Source organism: Onthophagus taurus, chromosome 8 (genome assembly GCF_036711975.1).
Source record: "Onthophagus taurus isolate NC chromosome 8, IU_Otau_3.0, whole genome shotgun sequence".
NCBI classification, from domain to species: domain Eukaryota; kingdom Metazoa; phylum Arthropoda; class Insecta; order Coleoptera; family Scarabaeidae; genus Onthophagus; species Onthophagus taurus.
The window spans coordinates 1,554,437-1,568,466 of record NC_091973.1 but is presented as its reverse complement, the minus strand read 5'-3'; the positions used below and the strand labels follow the sequence as shown (position 1 = coordinate 1,568,466).

At 34.9% G+C, this 14,030-nt stretch overlaps 1 protein-coding gene across 1 annotated transcript in view; it reads left to right on the top strand.

Annotated features, from left to right (window-relative positions):
• Window positions 1-5,946: 5,946 nt before the first annotated feature.
• Window positions 5,947-14,030, top strand: part of LOC111414840 (Dpr-interacting protein delta) — a 122,383-nt gene continuing 114,299 nt past the window's right edge. The window contains exon 1 of the mRNA XM_023046294.2: window positions 5,947-6,202. Within this exon, the coding sequence (XP_022902062.1) occupies window positions 6,121-6,202 (82 nt within the window). The 5' untranslated portion in view covers window positions 5,947-6,120. The remainder of the gene's footprint in view (window positions 6,203-14,030) is intronic.

The following is a 14,030-nucleotide window of genomic DNA, read 5'->3' as shown; positions in this document are numbered from 1 at the left end:
TACATAAATATATATCAACTCATTTCGTAAATTTAAGGTAAATAGGTTACGTTTAACAAATTTGTGTTAAACTCCAGCATTTTGTTAATAGATGGCGCTTAATAAAGCAGATTTCTTTAAAATTTAAATTCAAATCTTAGGGTAATTACAAAAATGCTTCATTTTTATTTTTGGCATATTTTTTTTTTAATTACGTATTAAATAAGTAATTGATTATAGTCGAGTATAAGTTTTTATTTAGGTGGTCCATTTTCTTTTGGGACGTTGATGAGTTGGTCTCATTGACTTTGACGTTGACAGAACGTCAGAGAGAGCGACAGTCTGTTCGCATTTCCGTTATTAAATTAGCGGTAAGTGTGGAGAGAAGGGAAAACTAATTCGGACGCCGAAAGATAGTCGACCGTTTTCGTCCCTTTACAACCCTTATTTCAAGGGTGGCTTGTAATTGTTGTGGCTTTTTTTTGGTTAAAACTTGAATGGTTTTGTAGTTTAAAATTTTTGTTTGTTGAAATATCCAATAACGACCATACAGTTGTTTTTGATAAAAGGGTCAGGAATAAATAAAAACGAACATAAATTTAGCCACCGGAGCAATAAAAATATATTTTATTATAAAACGCGTTTTTGGGGTAATCGATAAACATATATATATTTCGAAATTTTTATATTTCCTCGTTAATGCGAAGAGCACGCAAAATACCTCTTTTACAATTTTTCATTTGTATGTAAATGCTTGATTTTATTGTTTTGACGATCACAACACATGCATTCAATACAACAACGGTGTTTATGATCTTTACGTGTTCAATTTCAATTGTTCCAATCCAAAATCAAAGCTGTCTACTAAGCAAGCGTTTTCGGATTCGCTCTTTATGTGAAGATGTCGCTACATCAGACTTGTTTACGGGTAAAAATAAACAAAATGAGCCAACGATGAATTTATATGACGTGTTAAATAAACGCTATATTCAACATTGTTAAAAATAGGCAATAAAATTACAATTTTCGGAGTAGCCACGTCTGCACTTTCGGTCGGTGGCATAATTAGTTTGCTTATACAAAATCACGTTCTATCAATTTTGGGATGTAGAGGGACCAGGAAAAACATTACAACGTTTCATTACATTTGTATATATCGGATATTTAATAGACAAAATATTTTACTACACTATATTTGAAATTGTATCCATGCGTATTTTCAAAGTATTTTATACAAGATTAATTGAAGATACTTGACTAAGCGGCAAATGAACAATGTTGAGAAAAACGAGATTTTCGTTTTCATCTCTCTAAAAATATAGGTCTAATAGATTAACAACTCTCATCTTATCCATTTTACCAACAAGTTTCTTAATGTTTCTTTTTCTTTTGTTAAAAAAGATCACATATCAAAGTCGAAATCAGATTATTAGTTACAAATTTACAATATTAATGAAGTTATGGTCAACTTCCGGTTAAGAATGTCAATTTTGACATATTTGTAATCGTCGTGAAAAATCTTTTTAAAATGAGTCTAAACATGATACGTTTAATTATTACGTCTTAATATTTGTCACAAAAACAGAAATAATAAAAAAAATAAATAATTAAGGTTGGTATTAATATTTAAAAATTAAATTGCTATCTTCATTGCTTCTAACTTCGGGTTTAATGTTTTTTTAGTCTAACTTTTTTTGTTCTTTGAGATAAGTGAATTCACTTTAAAGGTTTTTTTTTAATGAAGATGACAAATATGTCAAAATTGACGTTGACGTTTCAAACCGGAAGTAATTGTATCTCCATTAATATTAAAGTTAAATGTGTCGAGTTTGGACTCATTTTAAAGGATTTTTTATGAACTTGACAAATATGTCAAAATTAAAAGTTGAAAGTTCGTTTTTTGGTTTTATGAGATAAATGCGTCAAATTTGGACTCACTTTAAAGGTTATTTAAGAAAATTAAAGAATTAAAGAACATAATAATAAAATTAAAGTTGACATTGACAACTGAAAGTTTTTTTTTTAGTTCAATAAAAATATACAACATAGTAATATTATAATCTGCCTATCTGAAGATGGCCAATGGCCGAAACTAGTTAGACTTAAATTCTATATAAAATAAAAGACAAACTTTTAATTTTATACTAACATCTATTTTTTTATTGTAGAATTTCTTGGTGTATCTAAGATAAGTTACACTTTTACCTATCAGACAACATGAAAATCAATTTTTTCATCATTTTTTCAATTTTCAGTCATTTTGATATTTGGAGAAATTGGTTGCTGCAGTTGGATGTTCAACAGCATTTCTCTATTATCTGCCTAATAGTGAATATTTGAACTATCTTCAACGATTCTCTCTAAATCCACGATGATAATCTTCAATTATTAATTATTAATCTTTTATTGGCAGTATCTCGTTTATTTACTCTTCTATTGGCAGTATCTAGCCTTCTGCAAGCAATAAGCTATATTTTTCAAATAGTGTCCTACCACTGTGTATTAGTTGAGTATTTAGTTAGTTGATGTTTAACAGTTTCGAGTTGGAAATTTCTAGAAACGAAAAGATTTTGCTAGAACGATTACACCAACTAATTAGTTAAGCCTAATAGACAATAACGATGGTGGGATTTTGATTAAATTTTGATTTAAACTAGACGCCCCCAAGCTTAAATGGGATGGAGGACGCGAGTGCTGATTAAAATCATGGAGATGTGGTGTAACAATGCTGGGCGACTTGTTTTTGTTATCGATGGGACTAGATAATGATCCTCATTTAAATATACAAGTGAAAATAAATGTTATGAATTTTTATTTAATAAAATTGAAACAATGGTATTTTAGTATAGATGATAGTTGAATAAGTGTAAAAGTATGTTGAATGTTTGGGGTACGTTGAGAATTTAAAATAAGTCTTCCATGTTTCTTCCACCTATTGCACAAGTTCGCCCCATAAAAATGTCACCGAGAAGATAAATATTGGATATGAGGTCGACCGAGCTATGCACTTTGTTACAGGAGACCCTTGAAGTCGCTGTTTTCTTTTAATCCTGTTGGGACTAGCAATATCCACGCGAGGTAATCAAATATGAACCTCTGAGTATCTGAGACGTCAATGAGAGGTACCGCGTTGAGGAAACGAGAACGGTGTAGAAAGTGTGAAAGGCGGCGAGGAATACGAGCGTACGTAAAGTAGTTAAAATGGGATTGGTGAGATTTAACGATGTTTGGTCTGGGGGTAGTTCATTCGGGACTATGTAAGGGGAAAATATGTAAAATACATAACTTTCGGATGGTTTCGCTGGATGCGGGGACGAACGAAGGTTAAGATGATGTCTGAGCAGCGACAAAACGTAAGATGGATGGACCGAGTACGCTGTGACCCGGATGAATGTTTGATGGAGCCGAGCAGTATATGTGAATTGCTGTCTCGGGGCAAAGGCATGCCTTATGCAGCGGGCGTATGCATAATCTAAGAATCCTAGTTCGAAGTTCGTTTCCCGGGCGTTCGTTGGCGTTATTTTCATTGTGCGTTTCGGCCTCCACTTATTAACATATTTTTCTTTGTCACGTTTCTCACTTTTTACGCCGTCACATCTTGCCGCAATGGTCAAGGGTCTCGATGGGTGCCACACATCCTAACTACGTGGGTTTCATCTCCTCGCAAATGAAAACTTTTATAGCCTACAAACGGACCCAAGATTCTTTTTTCTATTTTACTCTAAGCAACAGTCTTGAATTGTACAATTCTATCAAATCTAAACTCTCAATTGTAGTAGTACGAAGATTTTTTTGTCTGGCATTCATGGTATTTTTATTAAAACGACATCGAAGAGTAAGTTGGTTTTATATGATGATATTTGATGGTTAATAAAGAAAGCATTAAGCGATGTGGAGTTGCTGCTTAAAATGCGTTTTAGTATTAAAGTAGCGTAGAAATTTGCGGCAAAACGACCGTTGCGGGTTAATAAAACGAGATTTCGGTCTCCGCGACACCGATATACACGTAACTTTTACTGCGTAAAGTTTACAGCGCAGCAGATAACCGGTTTACAGTCTACGGAAATAGATCATATTTAAAACAGCTGATAAAGCGTCTTGCTACGTTGGACCAGCAGGGTTTAGATTGTTTACGCAATTTGTCAACATACGCGTAATTAAGCCGGGAGGATAGGTATTAATCTGAAGCTGTATGATTAACTTGCGGTTGCCGCTTGATACTTGAGGAAAGCAACAAATTTCGAGGGCTGAATAATCGCCGGACTTCGAACTCCGCCCCCACCAGCTGACGTCGGATTGCCACCACTTCTTAGACCTATTCAATGGACCGTAATTAACCCAATGATGTATAACTTTTTTGCCAACACTTACTTTTACCTTAACGGGCCTTCATTTTCACTGAAAACCCCAACCAATTACGAAATGTCATTAGTAGGGTAAAACTTTTCAGATTCAATAAAATAAAAATTTTTCTTTAATCCATATTGCTGAGTCAACAACTTGAACGTAAAATAACTTGGTCACGGTATATTAATTACCAAATTACTGCCAATAGGAAGTAATGATTCTGCATAAAAATTGAATAATTTAGTTATTAACAAGGAGGTATTATTCTAAAAGTCCGATTACAATAACAAAGTAAGGGTTAAAAGCTGCCGAGAACGTAATTAGCTTCCCGTCGGGTTTGCGGAAGACGTAAGGAAGTTGAACAAATTTGAAACAGTCCGTATTGCCGGAAGTGCCGAGATTGATAAGGTTTATCAAATCAATAAGTTCGAAGCGGCGATTTGCGAGGCCGCCGAAGGCGCGAATAAGTCCGTACTCGCCGGTAACTTCTTACATATAACCATTATCTGCAGCGCACATTCAAATAGCATCGACGCAAAGTGCGACTTCAAAGAAAAATTGTCAAATTCAATTTTATCCGCGTTTCTAAAAGTATATAGCTTTGTTAGCCGGAGTGGATAACTTAATTACGCTTCAGAGGGCGGTGGATTCAATTACAAGTCGAGCGGGATTTAAAAAAGATAATAAAATAAGAAAACTGCTATACCGGAAAGAGCTACAGGAGTTAGCCAAAGAGTTAGCGTCGACTCGTTATTACTATCGGTATACGAAAAGGGGGTTGTTACGGGCTATGCTTTCACACCGATACAATGTTACGGACTGTTTTGTAAGCAACATAATAAAATGTAACAAAATATATTTTTTTTAATTAATTTATTCTCAAAGCGAATTACCCTTCAAGTTAGCATCTTATTTATTCATTTAAGCACAAAAAATAAACAACTTAGAAATAAATCTAACTCAACCCATCGCAGATAACAGCAAAAATAACTGATTGAAAGATAAGTTGGAACTCACATCGTACCCGACGTCATCATTACAAGTATGCAACCAATATCACAATACTGGTATTGTAATACGCGATTTGCGTATGATGCGTATTGTACTGTGATGTTGGTTGCATATTTGCAATGATGAAGTACGATAAGTCTAATTAATTAAGACACTGTATGTATTGGTCCAATATTATATAGTATTTACTATATAATGTACTATATCAAAATTTAATACTTATGATAATAATCTACGCATTCTAAAATGATCAATCAAAACATACAAGCACGAGAAATTATTACATGATTATGGTCTTAATATATTAATAGTGAGTATGTAATATTTGTATTAAGTAATGATTGAACGTAAAGATAGTTAATTTGGTATGTTTATGAATGAGTTAAAAATAGATGAAGTGTAAGTTGTAAATAAGTAAGTGGAAACAAAATCGTTTTGATGAAGTAGAGTGGAGTAAAGGAGTAAAGAGTCGTCGTCGGTGGCGAATAGGTAGGGATCAATGATTCGCGGAGACCTAAACTTAATGGTTGATGTTTAGGACATGTGGTGTGCAGTGCCGAAGAGTGGGTCGGTTGCCAGCGCAGTTTTCAGGCGCGTCAGCGAGCGCTGAAGTAGATTCGGACAGTTTCAGCCCGACTGTTGTTTGGTGCGGATAGCAGCAGACTTCCGGGCGCTCGTAGACGCACGACGCGCTCGATCTTTTGCAATGCGGAAATTTGCCTAACTCGCCGTTTAACTGGGTGCACGTGTCCAAAGACTAAGTGTTCAATCGCGGTTGATCTGATGGCCCTGAAAAGGCAAAACGCGCGGCAAAACCGCTACTGTACCATCGGTATCATCTATATAGCAACCATCATCAGCCAAGGTACGTGATAGTGTTGAAAACGTGTGTGCCCATTGAGGGTCCTTCACAGAAGGCCCGTATATAACATAAATTAGAACTGGGCTTTCATTTCGTTGGATTAACAGGTGTCTCGTTCTTGCGGTAAAAGTTTTTCAAAACTTTTTTAAAGCGCAAACCAACCGATCGACGTTTTGATGGATTCTCGTTGATCGTTGCGGACCACATCAAGAGTTTGAAAGTTAACTTTATTTCGAGTTGGGTTCATAAATGTGTAATATTTTTAAGAGGTAAATTACGGTGATTGAACACGCGGGTTTCGTTCCTATCCGCCGGGATTTTAAAGAAATACGGACTGAAGACAGAGTCAGAAATGCGATTTCTAAAACCAATCTCGTTGCGGCGGACGCCCCCTCGGGCTTCCCTCTGTTTGTGTTAAATTACACCAAGAACAACAAATATAATATTGTTTTCTTTGGGGCACACAATTAGGATAGAGTTTTAATAAAATCGAATCTTTTCTCGGGTTAATTTATACGATAAATTAATTAATTTAAAATTTGTGTGTACCAAAAAAGAAATAAATCGGTGTAGAAGGGGCGGATGAATTTTTATTAGTTTGAAAAAAGTGCCGTGTGTATCTCCGTGTGTAGTTTATTCTTCATGAATATTTACAGTGCAGGTTAACGTTAGTTCGTGACGCGGGGGAAAGGGCACTACGCGGACTTACTGCAAACAACGTGTCTAAACACCTAATTTCCATGCATATATATACAGCACTGACGTTCCTTTCGTTCGTCAAAATAGAGACAGCGCACTAATTTAACTTAGAAATACTCTGTGCAGCTGGGCAAAGAACTTGCGAGCTAATTTACAACCTAATATTCCCGCACAATGCATATTTACACCGACGTCAGAGTAATAACATCGTAACGGTTTAATGGTGTCTTGTCAAGGTTTAAATGATTTTACGCTTGCGTTAACGCATGCGTATTTGCATTGTCGGCAAGTTTTATACATAAAAGTGATTAATATAAGATGTTTGTGGAAGAATTGTGGTGTTTGCTTGTTTGTTGAACTATAAAATAATTGTGCTCATACATTCACGTTGCGTTTGCGCTGACGCACGCGCAAACATATACGGACGTGGAGAAAAAAGGTATTTTAAACAATTTAAATTTAGGGTTTATAGGGCAATTTATCCTCGGTAAAAACTACGCGCAGTTTTCCCGGTTATGGATGTAAATAAAATTTATGGTGCTCGCCCATGGGAGCAGACCAACAATTTAAACTCCTATGAATCCTTCCTAATTTCCTAGCTAAAAACTACTTTTTTTTTGAGTTTATTTTAATGAGATTTCGCGGTGCTGTATTTTTTTCTGCGGCGCCGTCACGGTTCTGTAAATTTTTAATCAAAAGCTACAAAATATCCGGTATTTATTTAAATCCGAATAAAATAAGACCGGGATTTTATTAAAACTGAATTTTTTTTTTGCAAAAAAAAAACAACAAAAATACATTTTAACGGGTTTATATACCGTAAAAGTTTTATCTAAAATCATCCGTGTAACATAATAGAGTTGTGATTTTTTTTTTTTTCGAATAAGTAACTCTATCGGTTCGTTACCGTATCACTAACGACTTCTTTGCATGATATATTGCGGTAATGGATAAATTTGGCTTAACTTAACTTTAACAATGACGAGAAAAATCCCGGATAAGCATTAAAATATTAATTTATCAATATACATTTGGTATTCAGCGAGTGCGCGTTAAAGCGAGGCACGTGCTTTCGGGTGCATATTTAAATTGCAATTTTATAATTAAATTACGCCGGTTATAAAAAAAAAACGGTTTGTTTTCGAACCGGAGCGTTAACAATATCAATTGATTAAGACGGTTGTTTATTGGGTGCAATATATTTAATGGAGGGGACAGGCAAATGGGGTAAAAAATCAATTCTAAACTTGTCCGAATAGCGGGGCGTTGTTTATAAATGCAACCGGCTCGAACATGTTACGAAGCGCGGGATTATACATAGTTGTTGCTGCAGCGGAAACTTGGAAGCGTCACAGTTTATATTATCTAATTTGCTTTGCGTGGAACTGCGGTAGTTCAAATTGTCCATGTGTTTGTGTGGGTAAGGAACCGTCCCATTCCATGTTTGGTTGTCCACTTCCTTAAGGAAATCGTCTATAAACTAGGACCGGCACCAATTTTTCAACTCGACGTTTTAATCCAATATATAACGGAAACGTTTGAATACGCTCAAGAGTTTTTAGTGCTCCCGCCGGCTCGCTGATTGATGCTTCAGTTCGACCACCTCTTGCACCCTAGTAAAAAGGGGCAATTTGTATTTCTTCCACGGAAAACAAACATTCTATATTCTGGCGATTTGAGCATGATCTCGTGACTACGCTGGTGGGGGTTTATATTTAATTTACTTCCTGCCCTGCATGTAAATTCACGGTGCACGTAAACCATTAATCTTTGACTCTGTTATTCATTTTTAACTTCTCGCCCGAAATACAACGGGGAGATGACGAGGACGAACGAACCCTGCTTTGTTTTCTCCGAGTGCCTCCAAAATATAGCTCCAAATTGATTTCAACTTCGCACACGAACTTCCGCCCAACTTATTGCTATATTTCACACCTCTTCCCGTCCGATATAGAGCCAATACTATTCCCGTCCACTTCTTCTTTAATTTTTAACACCCTTTTCTTCTCAAAATATCCACATCAATAAAAGATTTAATTAACTTTTCTTATTGTTCTTACTATTGATGAGTTAAAGTCGATTCAAGACGTAAAAGTGACGTGAATTATTTCGTGAAACTTTCTAGGGTGTCGTTTGTGTTTGCAATATTAAGTAGAAAATGGCGTATTTCAATATTGGGCGGAACGTCCCGCCAGAACAAGTCCGTTGCGCGTTGAATCAACGGGAACGGTTGATGAGGTTTGTTTATGGTTTGGTCGGCTGACGGTTGGCGCACTGTATAGTAAATTAAGGGGAGTTGTAGCGCATTCCGTAAGGGGTTGTTATATTAATATAGGATTCGTACGCGGCTCGGCGTCGCTGAGCGGAACGGGACGGTCGATAATTTGATTAATGAAATGGTATTTTGTTGATAATCGCAAGATAACGTGAAGGCTTCTAAACGAACAATGAAGGACTGGAACGCGCCAAAGAGGAGGACATTTATCAAGCGAACCTGCAGTGCATCTGTATCGAAATTGATCTGGCCGCAGGTGTCAAACCTACGTCGCTTTCTCATTATGTACCGCGGTCACGAACGGGACATTTCCAATCTATGCAGTGCTCAAAGACCCCGTTCGCCGCACTACATATATACCGACACGGTCGAAAGATAAATATAAGTTTGACGTATCTCGTCCGATGTACCTTCCTCCAAAAACCGTTACTGTTTATCTAAATTTTCTTTTGGCACTTGGAATCAGAAAAAGGGGAGTTTACCGTTACCGAGGGGGGAAGACCATTGAATGCGTAATCGCGAGATCTCCACTTGGCAGGTACTTATTCCGCCATTTTCCTACTCCCCCTTCCGATGTTCAACTCTACAGCGCAACCCTTGCGTCGGTACAATATAAAGTAAACAGATTAGTTTATCATCCGTTTATGCCCCCGCGATAATACCTTCGGTCAACACTTCCGATATAATTAATGTAGAGATTAGTATACAAAACGTTGGTATTTTGGTCGTGACCGAAGTTTCAATATTGACGATACCATCTACTACGACGTAAATCGCCAGTGCTTTACAAAATAATAACAGCCTTATTGCCCTTAAGGGGCAATTTTCAGGATACAACCTAATACGCATGCTCACTATTAATCGAGACGTTCCTATACTCCCATTTAATTCTATTGATATTACACACTAACAATAACAGTCTCACCAAACACTAATAATTTCATATTTACCTAAACAATACTACTAATACTCCAAAGAAAATTAATACCTCTTCAATCATCTTACATACTGTGATATTGGTTGCATACTTTCAATGATGACGTCAGGTACGACAATTAATTAATCCTAACCTAAGTCTATACCGATTGGTAACTTTAATTTTGTGTGTGTATATTCGGTGTCGTTAAGTGGGGAATAAACAAGCGTAGGGGTAATGCACAAATTGAATCGTTCATAGATTGTTGAGAGGCGAAGTTGGTCGCATCCAAAGAAATTGTATAACTAGAAGCACATATAAACACCAAGAGTTGAAGCCAGCGTTCGATGTGTTTTGTTTACGTTTTCACTCAGTCCAGAACGGAACGCGCTCAGATCGGACCGTCCGGCCGACGATCACCGAGTATTTCCGAACAGGCCAATCTTTTTATGGTTCCTTTGAAAATAAATTTACCTGATTAATGTTTATCCATATTTACCGAACCCTAATAAATGAATAATTCTCTTCTAAGTAAACAAGGTTTGTGTGCGCATTTGTGTTTTGGCTTTGGTCAAGTTAACATTTTAGTAGTTCCATAGTTTACAGACTACAAGACGCATCTTTTTACATAGAAAAATGGACTCAAAATATATTTTTCAATAAATCGTCTCTAAATTTGGGATACGTCTTATAGTCCGAAAAATACAGTATATTTTTCTGAAAAAAGATATTATTCAAAATGATTTCAGTTTTTCTAAAGATAGAAAAAAAAATATTTAACTATAAATTGTCACAAAACTATTTAAGGATTTTTTAGTGCAGTTAGGCGACGTTGTGGGTATTGTAAGAATCATACTGCACTACAATTTGAACAAGAATACAAAAAACTATTAGTACACACCGACAGTAAAGGGGCAGAATTTGGAAATGCAATTGCATGAGATTATACTAATATTTTAAATTGTTCATCAATACTCAAAAATAAAAATGATGAAATTGAAACACTGGACATTATAGACGTTGCGAATTTAGACAACATGCATTTAACTATCTAACTACTATTTTCTAAAAACTAATATTATTTGTCAATTTTGTTTAAATATAGTAGTAGGAACTAGTAATATTTCAATACTATAGATACAAAAGACATATGGGATTTATGGCTAAAGCTTCTGAGTTTGTAGTCAAACTTTACTTAATTAGAGAAAAAATTATTAGAGACTATAAATGACAAAATGTATTATTCAATAACAAGAACATACTTTTAAAGTTAAGTAATTCCATTTTATTAAGTTTGCCTCAAAACTGCATGTTATGATGGGCATGAAATACAATGTATAAAGTTAATAATAATAAAATTTATTAACGTAAAGTTACTTAATGAAACCAAGTTAATAAATCAAGAACCTAGGCTTTGACATATGTTAAGCAAACAAATATTATTTTCAAATCAATGGGAGTTATTTTAAAACTTATATTTATGAGTTAAGTTTTAAGTTTTTTGTTATGTAATAAAAATTTGTAAACAAAATATCAATGTTATTTGCAAATACAATATTTTTACTGCAGTATTTACCATGAAAGTACTGTAAAATTCTAATTATATCATCTTTAATTTACTTGTAAGCAATGTTCACAATTTATACGGTTACAATTATAAATTAATTAATTACAAAAGAACTCAAAGTTTACAGTCCTTAATAAACATTTCAACCATGCTCAATAAAAAAAAATAATGGTAATATACATTTCTTCATGTACGCCACTGTGTATGTCTGATTTTACCGAAACTATACACGCCACTGTCAGTGGGACCAATACCAAAACAAACACTCGAACGTTGGCTTCAATCTCGTATACGGGCGGAGATAGGCAATGCTGCTTCTAGTTATACAATTTCTTTGGTCGCATCGCTTTGCAGTTAACCCTAGCAAAAAAAACTAAGATGTTGTTTACTGTAGCGGAAAAGGTACAGATTATAAAATGGTTTTATGGTGGCAATTCTGTAGCCCAAATAATTAATTTGTTTCCTGTGGCCTATGAAAACAGATCAATTCCTAGTCGCGGAACAATTTCAAATATTATTAAAAACTTTGAGCGACATGGATGTGTGTCTCCACAGAAACACAAATTACGAAGGTATGTGCTGATGTTGAACGCAATAAAAATCAGTCAAGCAGACAAGTTGCGGAGACGTTTGCTATCAGACATGTTGCCGTCCTAAAAACATTAAAGAAACACGGGTACAGGTCGTACAAAGTACAAAAAAGTCAGGAAGTCTGCGAGAACGATAATATTACAAGGGCGGAATTTTGCTTTGCTATGATGGAAATGGCCAACGGAAATCTACATTTCCTTTGCATGGTCGGCATAATCCCAGCGTTGCTCGATATTGGAGTCGTGACAATGAACACAAAGTTTATGCGGCTCGTACACAATATCCCCAAAAATTAAATGTTTGGGCTGGCTTAGTAGGTGACCATATTATCGGTCCTTTTTTCATAGAAGGAAATTTAAATGGTCATAAGTATTTAAACATTTTGCAAAATGACGTAATCCCATCGCTTCAACAATTAGACAATGTTCAATTTGGAAGTATCTGGTTCCAACAAGATGGTTGCCCGGCTCACAACAACCGGCAAGTTAAAGAGTATCTTAACGCACAATTTCCAAATCGTGTAGTATCTATTTGCGGAACGTTAACTTGGCCGCCTAGATCACCCCAATGATTTTTTTCTATGGGGATATTTAAAATCGAAAATTTATGGTTTTGATGAAGAAAGGACAACCAATCTGGATGACTTACAAACAAAAATTCGCAATTGTATACAGGATATTAGTCCCGATATACTAGCGAATGTAAGGCGAACTTTTTACGATAGATTGGGCTATTGTTTAGCACAGAATGGTGGTTTATTTGAACACCTAATATAAAAAATATTTTATTTTTATAGTTTTTTGTTTTATTTGTTTTACAAAGTTTATTTCAGTTACTTACGACCTAAAATGAAGCCAGAAAGGTCGCCATGTTAGATGTACCAACTTAGCGGGAAATTTGAAATTCTTATATATAGTTATGCAAGAATTTACATTATTATAAACTGGAAACACAGAAAATAATAACCAAAACAAAATACATTAATTTTTTATTAATAAATAATTATTAATTATATAGTATTTTAAAAGAACTTAATAATTTTTAACAATAACACTTATAATTAACATAAACTAAGAAGAAAATATTTAAAACAATTCTTATTGATCACGTTAACCTTTTGCTTATAAATAATTGTTAGTTTATTTTAAAAGAACTGAACATTCCTTAATAATAAACTTTACTTGAACTTCATTGTTAATTTCAAGTCAACTAACCAGAAACATTTTATGGACTTTGTAAATAATCTTCCAACCTTTGATTATATATAATATGGATTGAGCTAACTGAATATATCTACTAACAAAAATGTTGCTCAAGGTGAATAGACGCAGATGGAAAGCGATAATGTGAAAGTGTAACAAAGATAGATATATTATATGTCAGTACGCTTCTATATCTATCTCACTTCTATCAGTACACCCATTATATGGCAGTACGCTTCTATGTCTATCTCGGTTCGATCACCTTGCGCAAGCTATCTCTTTCGTTGGCTCAATCCATATTATATATAATCAAAGCTTCCAACCAACCAAATTATAAAAAAACATATGTGAAACAAAAAGAATTCGAAAACCTTCAATAAAAATAAAATTTTAATAAAAATAACAATATATATTTAAAAAAATTGTGAGGTTATAATCGTAGGTCTTGTAGGTACAATAGAGACTTGAAACTATAGCTACGTTCAGGTCGGTACATCCAACATGTCTGACTTTTTGATTACCCCCACCACCACCACATACGCACTCTAGATTATATATAAGACCTCAATGACTTATACGTA